This window comes from Drosophila virilis, chromosome 5 (assembly GCF_030788295.1).
Source record: "Drosophila virilis strain 15010-1051.87 chromosome 5, Dvir_AGI_RSII-ME, whole genome shotgun sequence".
Lineage (NCBI taxonomy): Eukaryota > Metazoa > Arthropoda > Insecta > Diptera > Drosophilidae > Drosophila > Drosophila virilis.
In genome coordinates this window covers 3,431,898-3,449,262 of record NC_091547.1, presented here as the reverse complement: position 1 = coordinate 3,449,262, position 17,365 = coordinate 3,431,898, and the positions used below count along the sequence as shown (strand labels likewise).

At 45.5% G+C, this 17,365-nt stretch overlaps 7 protein-coding genes across 9 annotated transcripts; 4 read left to right on the top strand and 3 right to left on the bottom strand.

Annotated features, from left to right (window-relative positions):
* The first annotated feature begins 209 nt into the window (after positions 1 to 209).
* Positions 210 to 711, top strand: LOC6636330 (uncharacterized). Its single transcript, XM_002059893.4, has one exon. The coding sequence runs from the start codon at positions 348 to 350 to the stop codon at positions 648 to 650; it is 303 nt and encodes a 100-aa protein (XP_002059929.2). The 5' UTR covers positions 210 to 347; the 3' UTR covers positions 651 to 711.
* Positions 712 to 808: 97 nt separating this feature from the next.
* Positions 809 to 5,743, top strand: LOC6636329 (mitochondrial-processing peptidase subunit alpha). Its single transcript, XM_002059892.4, has 6 exons — positions 809 to 994; positions 1,069 to 1,450; positions 1,521 to 1,937; positions 2,003 to 2,143; positions 2,202 to 2,706; positions 2,767 to 5,743. Exons 1-6 carry the CDS (start codon positions 942 to 944, stop codon positions 2,934 to 2,936), a joined length of 1,668 nt encoding a protein of 555 aa, XP_002059928.3. The 5' UTR covers positions 809 to 941; the 3' UTR covers positions 2,937 to 5,743.
* drosha (ribonuclease 3 drosha) lies at positions 3,167 to 7,355 on the bottom strand. The gene is made up of 3 exons (XM_002059891.4): positions 5,806 to 7,355; positions 3,425 to 5,743; positions 3,167 to 3,360 (listed from the first exon to the last, which is right to left on the bottom strand). The coding sequence occupies exons 1-3, from the start codon at positions 7,271 to 7,273 to the stop codon at positions 3,227 to 3,229; spliced, it is 3,921 nt and encodes a 1,306-aa protein (XP_002059927.1). The 5' UTR covers positions 7,274 to 7,355; the 3' UTR covers positions 3,167 to 3,226.
* Positions 7,356 to 7,425: 70 nt separating this feature from the next.
* LOC6636327 (tRNA methyltransferase 10 homolog A) lies at positions 7,426 to 9,097 on the top strand. Its single transcript, XM_002059890.4, has one exon. The coding sequence runs from the start codon at positions 7,517 to 7,519 to the stop codon at positions 8,435 to 8,437; it is 921 nt and encodes a 306-aa protein (XP_002059926.1). The 5' UTR covers positions 7,426 to 7,516; the 3' UTR covers positions 8,438 to 9,097.
* tkv (serine/threonine receptor kinase thickveins) lies at positions 8,443 to 11,206 on the bottom strand. Its single transcript, XM_002059889.4, has one exon. It carries the CDS (start codon positions 11,125 to 11,127, stop codon positions 9,472 to 9,474), a length of 1,656 nt encoding a protein of 551 aa, XP_002059925.1. The 5' UTR covers positions 11,128 to 11,206; the 3' UTR covers positions 8,443 to 9,471.
* A 323-nt stretch (positions 11,207 to 11,529) lies between these two features.
* LOC6636474 (angiogenic factor with G patch and FHA domains 1) lies at positions 11,530 to 17,298 on the top strand. Of its 3 annotated transcripts, none has more exons than XM_015168377.3 (9): positions 11,530 to 11,906; positions 11,969 to 12,065; positions 14,575 to 14,711; positions 14,886 to 14,981; positions 15,066 to 15,156; positions 15,787 to 16,284; positions 16,336 to 16,453; positions 16,515 to 16,614; positions 16,672 to 17,298. In XM_015168377.3, exons 1-9 carry the CDS (start codon positions 11,709 to 11,711, stop codon positions 16,837 to 16,839), a joined length of 1,503 nt encoding a protein of 500 aa, XP_015023863.1. In that variant the 5' UTR covers positions 11,530 to 11,708; the 3' UTR covers positions 16,840 to 17,298. The 3 variants fall into 3 exon arrangements, with proteins under 3 accessions (XP_015023863.1, XP_002059923.1, XP_015023864.1); XM_002059887.4 differs by lacking the exon at positions 15,066 to 15,156 and adding an exon at positions 15,221 to 15,680 and having other exon boundaries at positions 11,532 to 11,906; XM_015168378.3 differs by lacking the exons at positions 11,530 to 11,906; positions 11,969 to 12,065; positions 15,066 to 15,156 and adding exons at positions 14,436 to 14,474; positions 15,221 to 15,680.
* Positions 12,067 to 13,572, bottom strand: Hex-C (Hexokinase C). The gene has a single exon (XM_002059888.4). It carries the CDS (start codon positions 13,515 to 13,517, stop codon positions 12,153 to 12,155), a length of 1,365 nt encoding a protein of 454 aa, XP_002059924.1. The 5' UTR covers positions 13,518 to 13,572; the 3' UTR covers positions 12,067 to 12,152.
* Positions 17,299 to 17,365: the final 67 nt, after the last annotated feature.

Sequence of the window (17,365 nt, the reverse complement as noted above, 5' to 3'; positions counted from 1 at the left end):
CATTGTGCATTGTTACCGTGCTATAAAACTCCTGCATATCTCTGGTCGTTCTGGGGTTGCCACTTGTAGCAACACCATGTTGGCGTTACCCATCCGTTTCAAAGAGTAAGCGCCAAATTTGAAAATGAAAAAGCTTTTGTTAATCACATGCAAGCGTGCAAAATCCAACAAACTTCAGCCTAGTGCAGCAGCAGAGCAACGGATTATGGGATAGTCAGTATAATTTGTGGCACAGCAATTGAAACACGTTTAAATCGAGCGAGCAACGGAAAACAAGTTTAGCGACCAAGACAACGAGCTACTGTGTACAAAAAGTAAAAGGCAGATCCGCGTGTGTATAACTAGCAATGACTTTAATTGCGAAACTTTTCAATATATTGGTGATTTTTTTGTGCGCACAACATGAACTGATCAAAATAAACGCATATGATCCAAATGATACCAAAATCGTTGAGTGTTGCCTGCCACCCGCTGGCATGTTTGAGGCCTTCTATCCGCGTGAAGTGGAGGGCATACCAAACAGTGCATCTCGGCCCGCTCACGGGCATGGCAGCTTCTTCAAGCATCGAAATCCTGCATTGGTGGATACAAAAAATGCAGCTGCCTATGGCTACCGATTTGATGGGAAGCGGCGCTTCAATTTTGATTAGTTTTTAACCATTGCAAATGTTCAAATGCAAATTCAAGAAAATAAAAAAAAATTTCAATATGCATATTGTTTTTAAATTTTTACGATTAATATATCGATATATATGAAAATACAACCATGAGCTCTGAGTTCCATATGACATTTAGGATTGACAGTAGGAAAGAAGAAGAATATATTTTTTCTTCAAAAGTATGTCTTTGAAACAGATTTCTTGAACGCAGCAAAATTCAACATTTGAAATTGTAAATATAGTTGAAAACGCTCAAGGCCAGACCCAAATCACCTGCAAATCATGAACGTGAGAAGCTTCAGTATGCTGCAAATGCTAAAAAATTCTTGGCGCACGTAAGAATCGTGTGTGTTAGCATGGTTGTACAAAAACCCGGTAAAAATAATGCATTTCATAATTATTCAATTAGATTTCCACGGCGCTTCGCCACAAAAGTAACCACTGTCGGTGGTGATGAAATTGGCAGTGGTACCGGAATTGGTCAAATCACCGGGCGCGTGCGAAGCAAAGACGGTGGCCCGCACAAGGTAAATAAGCCATCCAAAGAAATTGTTACGCATCTGCCGCCACTAACCGAACCGCTGCCAAACTTGCCGGAGGCCATTTATGCAAACCCGTTGGTTGAGAGCGCCTCCACAAAGGTTACAACATTAATTAATGGTCTGCGCATTGCCTCGGAGCCGCGTTATGGACAATTCTGTACTGTGGGTCTGGTGCTGGACTCTGGACCACGCTACGAAGTAGCGTACCCTAGTGGCGTATCACATTTTCTTGAGAAGCTTGCGTTCAATGTAAGTGTATCCCCCCCAAATAGTTTTATATCTTTGTACTTATTGAATTATACTCCTCGTCAATTCACAGTCAACAGTTAACTTTCCTAACAAGGATGCAATACTCAAAGAGTTGGAAAAGAACGGCGGTATTTGTGATTGCCAAAGTTCCCGAGATACCCTTATATATGCGGCCAGCATTGACAGCCGTGCTCTTGAGTCCGTTACACGTTTGCTGGCTGATGTAACTTTGCGGCCCACGCTAAGCGAACAAGAAGTCAACTTAGCGCGTCGTGCTGTCAGCTTTGAGTTGGAGACGCTCGGAATGCGACCCGAGCAGGAACCAATACTCATGGACATGATTCACGCTGCCGCTTACAGAGACAATACACTAGGATTACCAAAACTATGCCCGCCACAGAATCTAGACAGCATTGATCGCAACGTCTTAATGAACTATTTAAAATATCATCACTCTCCGGATCGCATGGTCATTGCTGGTGTTGGCGTAAGTTTAGCCGCGAGGGCATCAATTATAAGAATGCTATTGCATACCTTTTTGCTTTTCTATAGGTGGATCACGAAGAGCTGGTGGAGCACGTAAGAAAATACTTTGTCGAAAATGAAGCAATTTGGATGAATGAAGAATTGACAAACGTGGCTCCCAATCAAGTGGACACGTCAGTAGCACAGTACACGGGCGGCATAGTTAAAGTAAGCAATGATACCTTAACATGGGGAATTGCACAATTAATCTTGTAAACTTGAATAGGAGCATTGCGAAATTCCCATTTATGCGGCAGCTGGGCTGCCTGAACTGGCGCACGTTGTACTCGGCTTTGAGGGCTGTTCCCATCAAGATTCGGACTTTGTGCCATTGTGCGTGCTCAACATTATGATGGGCGGCGGTGGTTCATTCTCCGCCGGTGGCCCTGGCAAGGGCATGTACTCACGTCTATACACGAAAGTCTTAAACCGTTACCATTGGATGTACAGTGCCACAGCGTATAATCATGCCTATGTGGACACTGGACTTTTCTGTATACACGGCAGTGCGCCACCACAGCACATGCGCGACATGGTCGAGGTGCTCACGCGTGAACTTATGAACATGAGCGCCGAGCCCGGCAACGAAGAATTAATGCGTTCCAAAATCCAACTGCAGTCTATGCTGTTGATGAATCTGGAGTCCAGGCCAGTTGTGTTCGAAGATGTGGGCCGCCAAGTGCTGGTCACGGGTTATCGCAAGCGCCCCGAACACTTCATAAAGGAGATTGGTATGCAAATATATACACACATCAATTGCTATAAATATATAAATGTCATAAATATTTCAGAAAAAGTAACAGCTGCCGACATTCAACGCGTGGCACAAAGACTGCTCGGCTCAGTACCGTCAGTAGCTGCGCGCGGAGACATTCAGAATTTGCCTGAGATGACAGACATAACAAGCGCACTCAATAGCAGCGGGCGCTCGCTTGGTCGCCGTTTATCGCTCTTTAAGTAAAGCTAAGCTACCCGAATTAATACGTTGTTGAATTCGTATTGCATTTTGTACCATAGCCATTCAAATCTATTTGATTTTGTTAAAATTTACAATCTTCCCCAACAATTACTTCATTTTTTTTTACTTTTGTTATTTTCGATTTAGTTATCGCGCGTGATTTGCAAATGCAATCGTTCAATAAAATTGAACTTAGTGCAATCAAACTTACCACAACTCGAAGGACACTGTGCTAAGATCGCTTTTGCTATATTTATCATAAATGGACTAGTTACAAGCTAACAAATTTACAATTATAAAGATGACGAGGATACTGGAGAAATCGAAGCTTCCTGTAGTCGAGGCCGTCGCTTTGGCGGTGTACTGGAGCTGTCGGTATCACTATTGCTGCTGCTGCTACTTGCTCTCCTTGAAATTTGAACTGGCGCTTAAATTGGAAAGGATCGAATTTAACTAAAGATACACTACTATGTCATCGATATTGTACTTACAAGTGGGTCTATTAGTAGCAACATTGTCATCGTCATCATCTTCAGGCAACTCGTCGCTGGATATATTCTCATGCATGCGATATTGTTTGGGCAAGTGTGACTCATCCTCAAGTGGCGGCGCATATTTAGGCTTCTTGGCCTTATCGTCTTGGGGCTTATCGGCATCGGTATCCATTTCGCTGCCTGTCTGTTTCTTAATGCTCTTGGCAATGACACGCTTTTGATGGTCCAGCTGAGGAAACAAATCCCGCGAGTTTTCCAGCGCTTGCTTAGCCGCATTCATCTCTGCCTGTTGAATGGATGAGCCGCTGGCTGTGGCCAAACGCTTGGAGCGGAAATAAACAGCCACTTTGTACACGCGCGTATTTGTGGGTCCGCTAGCCTCGACCACCTTGTAGTAGGGTATATCAGGCTCGCCGCCATCCATAGTGCGCAATGTGAGACAGCACTGTTGCAGCTTTGACTTGGGATCGTTCCAGTCCTGATTCATAATGAACAGCTGCAGGCGTGGGAAGAGGCAGACATGGCAGAACTGTTCGCAATAGAGCAGTCCCTTGTCGACATACAAAGCGCCCAAGAAGGCTTCCAGCAGATCAGCACGATCTTTGGTCTTCAAGTCGGCCTTAGGATTGGCATAGACGGCGTACTTAGGCATTCCCAAATCATCGCAGACAACGGCCTGAGTGCGATTGTTGACGAGTGAGGAGCGAAGCAGGGATAAATGACCCTCATGATGCTCCGGAAAATGACGGTATAAATATTCCGAGCAAATCAATTGCAACACAGTATCGCCGAGAAACTCTAGTCGTTGATTGGAACCAAGCGTCAAGTGGGTAAAGCCAATTGAGCGATCGGTAAAGGCACGTGCCAGCAAACGAATATGCTTAAACTTAATGCCAATGGAATCTTCAAATTTGGTCAGATCCTTGAGGACACGATACGAATCAATGCAGCTACGATCGCCGAGCGGTTCCTGTTCCTGCAGTGGATGCTCCGGCAGATTTTTCCATATTTTCAACAGCTTCTCGTCCTGCCGAAACAGCGCATCGGTAAACACTTCATCGGCCACTTTGATGCCACCATCTAGGAGTAGAGCGCCCATTAGGGCCTCAAAACAATTGGCCATGGCATGACGTAGCTCGAGCTCATGACACAGATCGGAGCCGTGAGCATACAGCATGAATTCCTCGAGCTGTAATTTTTTTGCCAGCAAAGCCAGGTGCTGATTCTGAACAATAGCCGCGCGGTAAGTGGCCAGGCCGCCCTCCTCCAACTCCGGAAACATGAAAAACAAATGTATGGAGCTCAGAAACTCGACAACAGCATCGCCAAGAAATTCCAGGCGTTCGTTATGCGTAATATTCGAAACGGTCTCGTGATCCTTGCCAAACCGTGACATTATGCTGACCAGCGTATTAATGCCACGCTTGCGTGTGTTCATATAGTGTATCTTTCGATCGCCGTATTCCGGCTGTCGTATTCCGCAATTCGTAAGCGAATTGCGTGCATGATCCGGATTAGTGCCATAGTTCTCCTTGTAGGATGGATGTGTCAATGCCAGTTGAAGCAAATAACGATTCTTGAACTTATAGCCAATGCTCTCCTCCAGCAAATCCAGAGACTTGTGAAACCGCAAATGGCCAGTGAGCACCGGTATGAGCATCGCATGCTGCACAATGTCGCACATAATGCCCGTGCGATAGAAGCCCTCGGAGCTGATGGCCACGGTAATGTTACGCTTCATGCGTCCTTGCGTGCGCATCTCCTGCAGTCGCTGCTCCTTGTCCTCCAGCTTGCGTTTGTCTTTGAACGATGGCTTCGACATGTTGGCCATTAGATGACGAAATTTAACATATTCACGCCATGCCTTTTGATACTCAGGATTGCCCGCATAACTTAGTTGCGGTGGCCGAATGCCAAAGTGTACAATCGCCGGATGCGAGATGCCTGTCTCCCGATCCAAGCACTCTGGCAAATCTGAATTGTTGCGATCCAGTTGATCGACGCGCAGCGAACAAGGCTTATACCCAGGCTTGGTCACCAGCATGCCCTTGATGAAGTCCACGTATTTTTGCCACTCATGCTGACTGATTTGATTTAGGTGCAGCAATTGTTGACGCTCCACCAGCTCGGCTGAATTATCCAGTAGATACTTGAGCACCTCGCACATGGCAAGCACTTCTTTGCCGTTGTCGGGAAGCTCGCGCACAAAGCGCGGCAAGAAATGAAAGGCTGGACAGGATTCTTCGCCATTTATGGCGCCGTTTGGTATCAGATTGAAGTCAACCAGCTCCAGCAGCTCATGGAAAAGATATTTAACTGAAACATAAAAGTCAACTATCAAACTCCGAGATAACTAAAGTTATAAGAAGCACACTCACAAAACAAATCCAATTCGCGTATGGTAAAGTTCTCCGGCATCTTCTCCTCGTCGTACTCAATAGTGTACTCAATGTTAAAGCGTATCACCTTACAGACAGGTAGATCGGTAAGCCGCACATGGGAGAGTAAAGAGAAGCCCTCGAAAAGGAACTCATGCTCATCGTGCTTGATAATAGTCGGTGTCTTTGTCAGAAAGTTTGTGGGCGGCGATATGGTAATGCGATAATGGTAGAGGCTAGCCGCATTATTTGTATCCTTATCGCACAACGGATAGCCCTTTTCACCGGGATAGATGCCGTGCCGTATGCCAATGCGTCGCGACTTGGCCGAGCAGCGGCACAGCGGACCATCGTTCATCTCGCCGGCGTCGTTGTGCCATAGATCGGGATGTACCCGCTGCGGATGCTGCACCTTGCACGACAACTCTTCCATGCAGCAGTCCTGCTCAATTTTGAACGCATCCTCATCCGAGTCGGAATCAGAACTGGAGGAGCACGCCTCCGACTTGTGCTTGTGCTTGCATGCACGTCGTCGCGATTTCCTCGCAGGCGGTACATAAACGGGCAAGGTCTGGCGCACACGGTCAGCGCGTTGAAGGAGCTCATCATCGAACAGAGCGCACAATTTATGCAGACGTGTCTTGGCCTTAACCTCATGCTCGGTCTTGGTGCGTTCGTAGTAGAGCTCAGCGGGCGAAGAACGTACCCAGGACTCGGCTGGCACTTCTGCCTCGCTTAATGCGTTCATTTTCTTAATATAATCCTCTGGCTTTTCACAATAGTTGGAGCACCATTGACGCAAAAGGCGATCACGTTCCGTTTCCAGCTTTGGCGGATTCGACGCCGATTCGCTCCAATCGCGCATGGACACGCCCTTAAAATTGGTGCGCCCGGGCGCAGGAGGGAAGCCAGCACGCATTTGTCGTGGATTATAGTAGCGTGGTTCGTAGCGATTGCCGTAATTGTAGCCACCGTAGTTCCCCTGGTAGCTGGCATTGTTGTAGTTCGCGTATCTTTGATTGGGCGGTCGATAGTTTGGGGTGTAGTCATATCGTTCCTGATACTTGTATGAGTAGGAACTCTTTCCGTATGCCTCATAGTCATATGAGCCAGCCGGCTGATGGTAGTTTGTATGTCCGTAACCCTCCTTGTATGAGAAGCTGTCATATGAATATGGGGCTGCGTACGGTGGCGGTGGTCCTGCAGCGTATGGCGCATAAGCCGGTCCAGCGTATTTAAAGTAATTTGTGGAAGAACTTTGAGTGTGGTAGGGATTATTCACACTCGAAAATTGCTGCACGTAGTCAAAGGTGCCCGGAGGTGACACAGTCGGATCATTAGTGCCAGGTGGGGCTTCGGTTTTCAAGCCGGGCGGCAACAGGTCCTTTGTTTTAGCTGGTGGTGGGGGAGGCGGTGGCGGAGGTTGCGTGGGAAACTCCTGTGGAGGCGGCAAAGGTGGCTGATACATTATGTTTTAACAATATGTTTCTTGAGCTAGACTTTTTCGCCGAAAGTGACCATAATGGCCATACTTTCGGTAGCCCTTAAAGTTTGTTTATATCAGGGCTGAATAGCCAAGATGAACTTATCAGTGAGTGTTGCGAAACTAGTTCCGAAATCAGTCTGGTTCAATGAACCAAATCGGTTGAAACATGCTCTGGCGAGCAATCGCATATGTTGATATTTAGTTTTAATTAAAAAAATAATAAAGATGGATATTAACGGGCCAGAGCAGCCTGCGGAGATTACACTAGATAGCTGCCCCGGCACCACGCCTTGCACACCTCTTAGCAAGAACCAGTTGAAGAAGCAACGGAAGCTGGCCGAAATGCTGGAACTGCGAAAGTTGCGTCGCCAGAAAGAGCGCGAGCGCCGAAAGGAGAAAAAGGCTGTGGCCAAGGCCAATGGGCTGCCGCTTAGTGCGGGACCCTCACGCAAGGAGCTGAAACGGCGTCAGCTATCGGCAACCAGTAGTCAGAGCTCTGCCGATGCGATCAGCGTGGCAATCGATTTGGACTACGATGACCTGATGCAGGAGCGAGATATTGCCAAGTGTGTGAAGCAATGTCTGCGGATCTATACGATCAATCGACGTGCAGCACAGCCGCTACGTTTGCACTTTACGGGCATTAAGCGCGAGGGACACATTCACGAATGCTTTAAGAAGAATGACGGCTGGGAGAACTGGCACGTGGACTACCACTTTGATCGCACGCACACAGAACTATTCGACCAGAAGCAGCTGGTCTACTTAACCTGCGAATCGGATACGGTTCTGGAGCATCCACAGCCCGGGCATACGTATGTGATTGGCGGCCTTGTCGATCACAACCATTTGAAGGGTCTGTGTCATCAACGCGCCACAAGTGCTGGACTTAGGACGGCACGCCTGCCACTCAGCGAACACGTGGATATGAAGACACGTTCCGTGCTCAGCACTTTCCATGTATTCGAGCTGCTAACACGTGTCGCAGCTGGGCAGGATTGGACGCAAGCGATTCTCGAAACTATTCCACAGCGTAAGGGTGCCAAAGCCAAGATTAGCCCAAGCACAAATGCGGAACTGAAGGCAGAGAAAGCACGTGAGCCGCTGGAAGACGAACCAAAAAATCAGCTAAAGGCAGAAAGTTGACCCCATTTGAAGGAAATTATTGTTTATTATAATTATTTGTAAATAAAAATCGTAATTAAATTGATTGAAGATACAACTTCGGTTGCGTACAACGAAAACAAATCAAGTAAAATCCATAAAGTTGCTCTTAAAGCTAAGTTGTTAATGCCAAAATATAACTTCAAGAACGTGTGTACGCCATAGTTGGACACTAAGCATACATAAACAAAGAGTTAAAGGTTAATATAATTGAAACGTTTTTAAATGTTGCACCTTCAAATATCTTTCCACAAGTCAAACATATAACTTAGATCTAAATGTATATTCCCTATATGTATGTATGTATATGGTATCTATTCTAATTGAAGCAGCCGCTAAAAACTACGCTGGACAAATTGTTTGCCGGCATTTCTTTCTACATACTAAATGTATTTACGCTAGTCTACATTTTACATAAGGCAGCATTACCTTGCACTGTGGGCAAGGACTTATAACTTGTTTACAAATATTTTGGAACTTGCCACGTTTACTCGCACTACAAATTCACAAAAACCATTCATTAGGTTAGATGCTTGTCAACTTAGCCTAGTTAATTTTATAGTTATACCCCAAAAGTATACACAAGCTGGCACAGAAAAAAAAAAATCTACACATACATTTCGTTTGGGCCCATCATCGATTGTGTGGACAGATTGAACGTGAATATAGTATTGTATCAAAAAGATTTCTCAAATAGTTAAAGCATTTTCAAACCAATGATTATCTACGGCCTTATCGATAAACTAACAACAAATGAACTTAGTCTAACATACAATCAGTACGGCTCTTAATGTGATTACAAGTAGGCACAAATTCTATATCGAAAAACCAAACCAAATTGGATGCTATAAAGTGAACCAATTTTCTTACACGCGAATGGACAAAAAAAGAAACGATTTAAACGGAAACAAGTTGGTGATTATATAAATGCAACTTAGGTCAAACCTGTAGGGACTACAGCGAACTAACAAACTATTGAATAAGAATAAAGGTGCGCCAGTGGCTAGACAAAAGATCTAGACAATCTTCATGGGCACATCGATGAGGCAGTCCGCTTCGAGACGACCTAGCGTTTTCTTTACACGCAACGCGGTGAGACGCACCGTTGGATTCGGATGCCAGCACTCCTGCATAATTTTAGAGACGGTGGCAAGCACATCATCCTCCTGCCAGCGCAGCGGTATCGGCGGTCGGTAGCCCTTGGCGCACACAACGGCATGCATATCATCAAAGGTGGGATCGGAGGGCACCACATCATGATAGGGCAACGCGTAGTCCTCGCAGGTGGTCGTCTTGGTGCCCGAAATTGGCGTATAGCAACGTCTGGCAATCTCCCATAGTACCAGGCCCACGGAGTACATGTCGGCGCGTTTAAATTCTTCGAATTGTTGCGGATTGAGTGTCTGGCTGAGCACCTCCGGTGCCATATAGCGGCGGGTGCCCACACGCGTATTCTGTGCAATGTGTATCTCATCCAGCTCCGAGATATATTTAACGGCTAGTCCAAAGTCAGCAATGGCGCACTGTCCGTTGCGCTTCACTAGTATATTCTTGCTCTTAACGTCCCTGTGCGCAATGGCCGGCTTGCCCGGCGTACCAAAGATCTCGTCGTGCAGATGGGCCAAGCCGGAGGCAAGCGAAAAGGCCAGCAGCTGTAGTTTCTGTGGATTGATCACCGATGTGGACAAGTAGTCGTGCAGGCTGCCCATCTCATGGTAGTCGGTGATCAAGAGCATTTGTGTCCAGCTTCCGTTACCCTTTATATCGGCGGCAATGAAGCCCAAAATATTCTCGTGTCGCATAAGGACCGTTTGGTATATTTCCGTTTCACGAAACCAGGATGCTTCCTCAGTGGTAAAGAAGGTCTTCACGGCAACACGCTCGTCGCGCCATTTTGCCAGCCACACCTCGCCGTAGCGACCCTTGCCCACCAGACGCACCATCTGAATCTGCTTGGCAATTGTACGCTGCACCAGCAGCGGTAAACCGGATCCTGATCCAGAACTTTGTTCCACCAGCTGTGAGATTTGCGAGTTGCACATGGAGTTTATGAGGCCGGGCTGTTTGCGCAGCTTCTCGCGGCGCTTATAGACCAGACAAAGTATAAAGAGCACCACAATAAAAACGGACATGCTCACAATGATGGAGGCGAACAGGGCCAGAGTGTGCACAGATTCACTGCTTACGGGCAATTCGGGCGCAGCTGTGGTCATCTTCGGCATGAATTCGGGCTGCAGCTCACGATTGCAGAAATCTTTATCTTCGCAGCAGGCAATATTCTTGCCATGAATGTGCGGCACAACCGCCACTTTACACATCAATAAGCCACCGTTCTCCTCGGGCGGCATGCAGCCAAAAGTGCGCTCCTCCTCGTAGGTGCCAGTTATCTCATCGTATACCTCCTCAACGGCACTGAAGCAACTGCCACCCGGCCGAGTCTCGCAGGTGCCGTTACTTACATTATTCGGGCAGCTGCCATCGCAGTAGCAAATCATTGAGCGTGCATTATTTCTACGCTTTTCGTGATGGGCTGTGATTGCTGCACCGTTTAGCACGGCTGCAGCAGCAGTTTCAATAACTGCAACGTCTTCGTAGGCCCGAAAATCACCATTTTGAATTAGCACAAGCAACACAAAAACAATATAAATTGACGAAACACTTCTGTTCCACATTCTTAATGATATAACTTGTACAGAAAAACAGATTTTTTATTTTAGTTTATTAGCTTCTTTCTAGAGACGTGAGAAAAAAACATCGGAGCATCGATCTATCGTATTCTTATGTCGCTTTAACTTTTGAAACTAGTAAACAACTACTTTTGAATACTTGTACTTGTAACGGTTTGGGTAAATATCGTTTGTGCTTGGCACGCAACTACCTTGATATGCTCATAATTTTATTGAGTTTTGCCAGGCATATGAAATATTGAGAATATTAATATGCTAAATTATATATAAGACTATATATCGCTCTGTATAAATTTGGGATTTCCTGTGTTCGAATATATTGACCGATATTTTCTGGCAGCTCTGATTCGAGAAATATCGCCCATCGCTAAAACCAAAAACAGAACATTAGCCAGCACTGCAGAAGAAAAAACATTGCCAACCAACCGGTGGAAAAGTTCCTTGCGGAAAAAAAGACGCTGCCCAAGTGAACAGCTTGTAAAAAAGTTGCTTAGACAATGAAAATAAAACAAGTCATTAAAGTAAAAGACGTTAACAAGCGAAAGCTGCGAAATAAGGTATAAACAATGTCAGCAACGGCTCCAGATGCCGCCCAAGCATCCGCCGAGGAGGCTTCGGCTCACGATTACATAGAGCTGAAATCTATGGAGGATGTGGAGGCCCTGGAGCAAAAACAGCTTTACGCGTACATAGAAAAGTTGCATAGCATTATTAGGAAATACGACACCAAGATCGCATCATATAAACAAAAGCTAAAACAATTCGTGAGTCTCAGTAATCGAGCTAGTTTTTAACGAACTAAAATATAAACCAAACCCAATTGCAGATGAACAAGGAATCAATAAGTTGCGGTGAAAAAAACACTCAAGCGGCCAATGGCCATTCCGATGCAAATGGAGAGGAGGCCCAGGCCGTAAAGGAACGTGAGTGTAAAAAGAGAACAATTTATTAATGCTATTAAATTCTACAATAACATATTTGTTGACCGATTTGCTAACTTTGGCTGCCGTTCACTTTGTTTTGCTGGCCACGGCGGCAACAAGCGCTGCGCCACGTCCCGACCCATCCTCTGACAGCATAATATCGAACTCCTTGCCTGGCTTGACCAGTTTCTGCATCATTTCCCTGATGTAACCATCGAATTTTGGATGATAGCGATACACAGAGCCATCTATGCCTACCACCACTCTGCGATCAATGATCTTATTGATGAGGCCACTTATGCCAATGGCCACGAAGGTGGCAGCGCGCTTGGTCACACACTCGCAAATGTATTTGAGCTTCTGGCAATCCTCAACGGTGGCCTTTTCCACTCCGAACAGCTGCTTCACGATGCGTCTTGTGTTGGGAAACTCTGGAAACGAGTCGGCTTCGACTTCGGATATGTATTTGGTTTCAAAGATATCCACATTCTTTTGTAGCACAGCAACGAACGCTGCGCGTTTTGTGTTCAGCTTGAAAATTTTATTCCGCTCGAGCGCGCGCAACAATACAAGACGCACCAGTTCACCCAAATACATGCCCGATGTCATTTTCTCGAACAGCTGTTCGGATCGGTTAATTGATTTTCTGTCCACCTCACGATCGTAGTCGGTGCGTACAAATTCCAGCTGTCCATGATCACCAAAGGCGCCCCACTCCACATTAACAATGACCTGTTTCTGGATGCGCTTAAACTCCGTATCTAGCAGGTCCACATTATCCACATGCTCCACATAGCAGGCATTGCAGCCAGTGCCCACAATCACGCCCACACGGCAATCGGGATTGCGATGGGCGCAGGACATAAGCGTGCCGGTGGTGTCATTAAGTAAGGCAACGACTGCAATTTCCGCATCGCCGCGTCTTTGAATGGCATCGTGCAACATCAAACCCACATCCTCACCCTCGACGCCGGGACAGTTAAAGCCCTTGGTCCAGCGCGTCAGTTTGGCCTCCCTGAGACCCATCTGTATGCAGGGGAACGAAAACGTGAAACCGAGCGGCAGATAGGCATTGTGCATGTCGTGCTTTGCCACAAACTTGGCCAGACATTCGGCTATGTGATCGAAGAGCTCCACGCCCGGCCCGACCATAAGATCCTTGGGCACAGCATAAATCTGTGACTCGACCGTCGCCTCGTGATGACCTTTGAGCGTAACGAGCAGCACCCGGAAATTGGTACCGCCCAAATCAAGAGCCAGATACTTGCCCATCTCATCGCCCGTTGGCAAATCCTGCACATATGTGGGAAAGCATTTTGTGCTGGCCTGCTCATGTGTGGTGCGCCGCAAACCCTTGGCGATCTCGAGACAGAAACGACTGTACACTTCTTGCACCTGATAATCGCTCAGCACAAAGGGTTGCATAAGTTCACGTATTTCCACATCGACCATTTTTGCTCTGATTAGCTGTTGCTTCTTTTGTTCCAACCGCCTGGCTCGAATAATGTGTAACGACTAACCAGACTAACCATCACCTGCCAATGGCGACGCCATCGTCAGCTTGCGCCGCACCTGATAAGAGTTAGCACAAAATTCGCATTGCATTCGCCCAGTCGTAGTAACAACTGAGCTATCTCCCTCCGCATCAATAGGAAATATATGAAATGAAAACACCCAACTAAATCTGCTGAAACCTAATAGAAATACGAAACTTGTGCTTAACATCAGCTAATCAGAACAAAATTATAAGTTGTGCCTGCCAGCATATTTAATTGTAGTACATTTTATAGTTCTTTCGTTTTAGAGAAAGCTCTATAGAATATGAAAAATATTTTAAAAAATGTCGAGTTCTTCAGATGACTTCAACTGAAAATTATAGGCCATGAAAAATATTAATCACAAAAGAATATTTAAGTATTATTTTATTTTCATTTCGTTCTAATCTCTCAGTCTCCACTGTTTTGGTTTATAATCTATCCCAAACTTTTCATTCTCGTTGTCCAATTCAGTAATTACAATTTATACACTATTCAGAATTTAGACAACCCGATGACCTAACAAAACTCATAAAATCATACAAATAGTATATATTTAGGTATAGATAAGAGCTATTTAAAAAAAATAGCTTGGGTTCATTTGACTTTATTGGATGGTATCAACTTTTACACACGAACACCTTCGTTTACAAGATTGATCGCTACATCCGTTGCGTTTTAATCTTAATTATTTTATTATTTGAGCTATTGCAAAAAATTAAAAAAAAAAAAAAACATATATATATAAATAGGCGCCAAGTGCGCGTCAATTGTGGTGCCTCGAACTAATGCTTGGGAGATTAGCGCCAGTTCCCGGTTTCAGTTGAGGGGCACAACATGATGTAAACAGGTTGACATTAGGGACAGGCAGATGGTAAATAGGCGATAAGTTGGCTTTGGACTTAAATAGTGATTGTAAATTTTACGTAAAGACATAAAAAAAAAAAAATAATATTCAAGCATACAATTTGCAGTTTCTCCAACAGATGCCTTCAGTTTTGTGGATGAGATGCGTCAGGCGGCCAAGCATGCAGAGAACTTGAATAATTTTGTCTATGAACCGACATCGGGCATGTACTACGATCCCAAGACGGGCTACTACTACAATGCGGTAAGTAATTTACAACAACGTAATCTTTATGACGTGCTGTGCCTTGCCGTGCCGGGCCGTGCAGTTGTATGTGCCTAGCGCTTGGTGACTTTTAGAGGTTATCGCGAATGATGGACCTACAACCACGCCCCTGCTAAAGCAATGACAAACTAAATAATACTCTCTATGTAACAGGAATACGGGCTTTACTATGACGGCAATACGGGCTGTTATTATAGCTACGATCAGGCAAAAGATTCGTACGAGTTTCACTCGCAGGCTCAGGTGCAGGTGAGTGTGTATGAGAAGCTAGATGTGAGACCTGACTGATTAAATTGATGACATTTCTCTTCCTCCTTCCTCCGTTAATGCAAGTGTGTGGCGCCGGGCGAGCGCCTCGATAATAGTAGCCTGTTAGCACGTTTTCGCAAACTAAGCATAGACCGAATGCGTAGCAATGCATTAGGTAAGAGCTGAGCATCAGAATGTTCGATAAAAACGCGGATTTCTTTTCTTTTCACTGGTTTCAGGCGAACAGTACTGCGGCAAAGGACGAAACAGGCGGCGAGCAGCTGGAGGATGACAACGCGGACGATGATGTCGAGTTTGATGAATTTGGTGGCGTTATCACAGACAAGGCGACACTGCAGCAAATCAAAGCGGAAAAGCAAAAGCTGCGCGAGCGTGCGGCGCGTAGCAAACGCAAGGCCAAACGGAAGCATAAGAAAAAGCAGAAGGAGCATCGTCACAAGTCCAAAAAGCGACACAAAGAACGCAACAGCCATGATGATAATGATGATGATGATGACTCCGTTGATAAGAAGGCCAGTCGCAATCGTGCCCGAAAATCTCTTGATGTTGAAGACGGTGAACTGTCGCAATCGACGAGCAGCTCCAACTCCGATTCCAGCGTCGAGGACAAAACCAGCAGCAACAGCGACTGTGACAGCAGCGGCGTCCCGTTGTTCAAAGCCAACAGTCGCTTTCAAGGTGTTTAAAGAAATTCGCGTTTTCTTTTTACTGATCATTTTATATTGTTGACTATCAATTGGATTGATACTAATGTTTGCCTAACTACCCCTCCCCATTTGCACAGACATTGCCAAGAAGTATCCGCCCTCGCTACGCATCATTGTGCAGGAGACCAATGTGCCGGAATTGACGGTGGGCAGCCTTCATTTGATTACCTATAAAGGCGGCACGCTGGGCCGTGAGGGCGCACACGATGTCATCATACCGGATGTGAATGTCAGCAAGTGCCATCTGAACTTTCACTACGATACCAAGCAGGCCATCTACAAATGTCGGGATCTGGGTTCGCGTAACGGCACCGTCTTGAACGGCGTGCGCATGTCGGAATCGAAGGCCGCCAGTGAGACGCTGGATCTCATGCATGGTAGTGTCTTGGGCATTGGCCAGACAAAGCTATTGTGTCACGTGCACGAGGGCAACAGCACGTGCGGGTTATGTGAGCCCGGCTTGCTCATTGAGACGCCAGCGCCGGCAGCAGCAACCGCGACAGCCAGCGTTAATGTATTAACACACAAGGAGCAGCTGAAGAAGCTGCAAAAGAAATACGGCTTAGAGAATGAAAGTGAGTGTGTTTAGTGAGTGTAAACGGGCCTTACTTAAATATTCTCTTTAGAATTCGTGGAGGTGAGCGTCAATCCGAATCCAAATTATAATGATCGCAGTGCCCAGCGACGCATCAAAGTGGGCAGCAGCACGGACAAGGAGAAAACGGAGGTGGCGTGTGTGCACACGTAAGCTGAGGCGTATATACCTGCTGTGTGGGATGAGTTTAATTCGTTTGTTCGATTACAGTGAGATAGCCAGTTCCAACAAGGGCTTCAAAATGCTCAGCCAACTGGGCTGGCAAAAGGGCGAGACGCTGGGCAAAAGCAATCAGGGCCTCTTAACGCCTGTAAGTCGAATGCCAATCAAAATGTTATCCATTATTTATGTTTTTTTTTTCCAACAGATCAATGTGGTGGCCAACGAGGGCACCACCGGCCTGGGCAGCAGCGAGCCGCTGGCGAAGAATGCCCCGCGGTCCATGGATAAGCGAAAATTGGCCAATTTGAAGATAACACAGGCGCGATATCAGCGCGCGAATGACATATTTGTGGAGTCCGATGAGAGCGATTAAAAACGCAGTTTGATTTAAGTTTTGAAACACATTTAATTAACAATTACTCATAAAATATGTGTACTCATAGGTATACAATATATATATAAGATATATCTATATATAAAGTATACAAGGGTGTGCATATCATATTCTGTAATTCGAAAATCTTGCTATATAAGGTTAAGCTATCAGTCAATTAATTAATTTAGCTTCGCTCAAACACACAATAGTTACAAAAAAAAAAAAACGTGGAAAAAATATGTTTAAAAACTAAAATAAATAAAATACATTTTGTTTAGATTGTGGTAAAAGCTAAACTATAAACGTAAACGAAATGCGTGTGCCAACCAATTTGTATATAAATTAATTATGAATTAGTTTTATGGTTATGTTTATATGTTTAATACAAAAGCCTCTTAAGATATGTGGTTTTCTCTTACCATGGATGTTGCATAAGAATTGTTTTAATATATTAAACGTGTTGTTTTTTTTGTTGTTCTGGTTGTCGATTGTGTTGATAAATGCGCTAATACTTAGCCAAGTG

What these genes read in the sequence shown, in the direction of transcription:
- LOC6636329 (XM_002059892.4), top strand. Translation starts at nt 942, where the DNA reads ATGAACGTGAGAAGCTTCAGTATGCTGCAAATGCTAAAAAATTCTTGG. An exon ending in CTAAAAAATTCTTGGCGCAC is followed by an intron (nt 995 to 1,068) that starts GTAAGAATCGTG and finishes TTATTCAATTAG; the next exon opens with ATTTCCACGGCGCTTCGCCA. An exon ending in ACACTTCATAAAGGAGATTG is followed by an intron (nt 2,707 to 2,766) that starts GTATGCAAATAT and finishes TAAATATTTCAG; the next exon opens with AAAAAGTAACAGCTGCCGAC.
- drosha (XM_002059891.4), bottom strand. Translation starts at nt 7,273, where the DNA reads ATGTATCAGCCACCTTTGCCGCCTCCACAGGAGTTTCCCACGCAACCT. An exon ending in ACGCGAATTGGATTTGTTTT is followed by an intron (nt 5,744 to 5,805) that starts GTGAGTGTGCTT and finishes TTTATGTTTCAG; the next exon opens with TTAAATATCTTTTCCATGAG. An exon ending in TGCTACTAATAGACCCACTT is followed by an intron (nt 3,361 to 3,424) that starts GTAAGTACAATA and finishes TTCCAATTTAAG; the next exon opens with CGCCAGTTCAAATTTCAAGG.
- tkv (XM_002059889.4), bottom strand. Translation starts at nt 11,127, where the DNA reads ATGTGGAACAGAAGTGTTTCGTCAATTTATATTGTTTTTGTGTTGCTT.
- LOC6636327 (XM_002059890.4), top strand. Translation starts at nt 7,517, where the DNA reads ATGGATATTAACGGGCCAGAGCAGCCTGCGGAGATTACACTAGATAGC.
- LOC6636474 (XM_002059887.4), top strand. Translation starts at nt 11,709, where the DNA reads ATGTCAGCAACGGCTCCAGATGCCGCCCAAGCATCCGCCGAGGAGGCT. An exon ending in CGGGCTACTACTACAATGCG is followed by an intron (nt 14,712 to 14,885) that starts GTAAGTAATTTA and finishes TCTATGTAACAG; the next exon opens with GAATACGGGCTTTACTATGA. An exon ending in ACTCGCAGGCTCAGGTGCAG is followed by an intron (nt 14,982 to 15,220) that starts GTGAGTGTGTAT and finishes CACTGGTTTCAG; the next exon opens with GCGAACAGTACTGCGGCAAA.
- LOC6636330 (XM_002059893.4), top strand. Translation starts at nt 348, where the DNA reads ATGACTTTAATTGCGAAACTTTTCAATATATTGGTGATTTTTTTGTGC.
- Hex-C (XM_002059888.4), bottom strand. Translation starts at nt 13,517, where the DNA reads ATGGTCGATGTGGAAATACGTGAACTTATGCAACCCTTTGTGCTGAGC.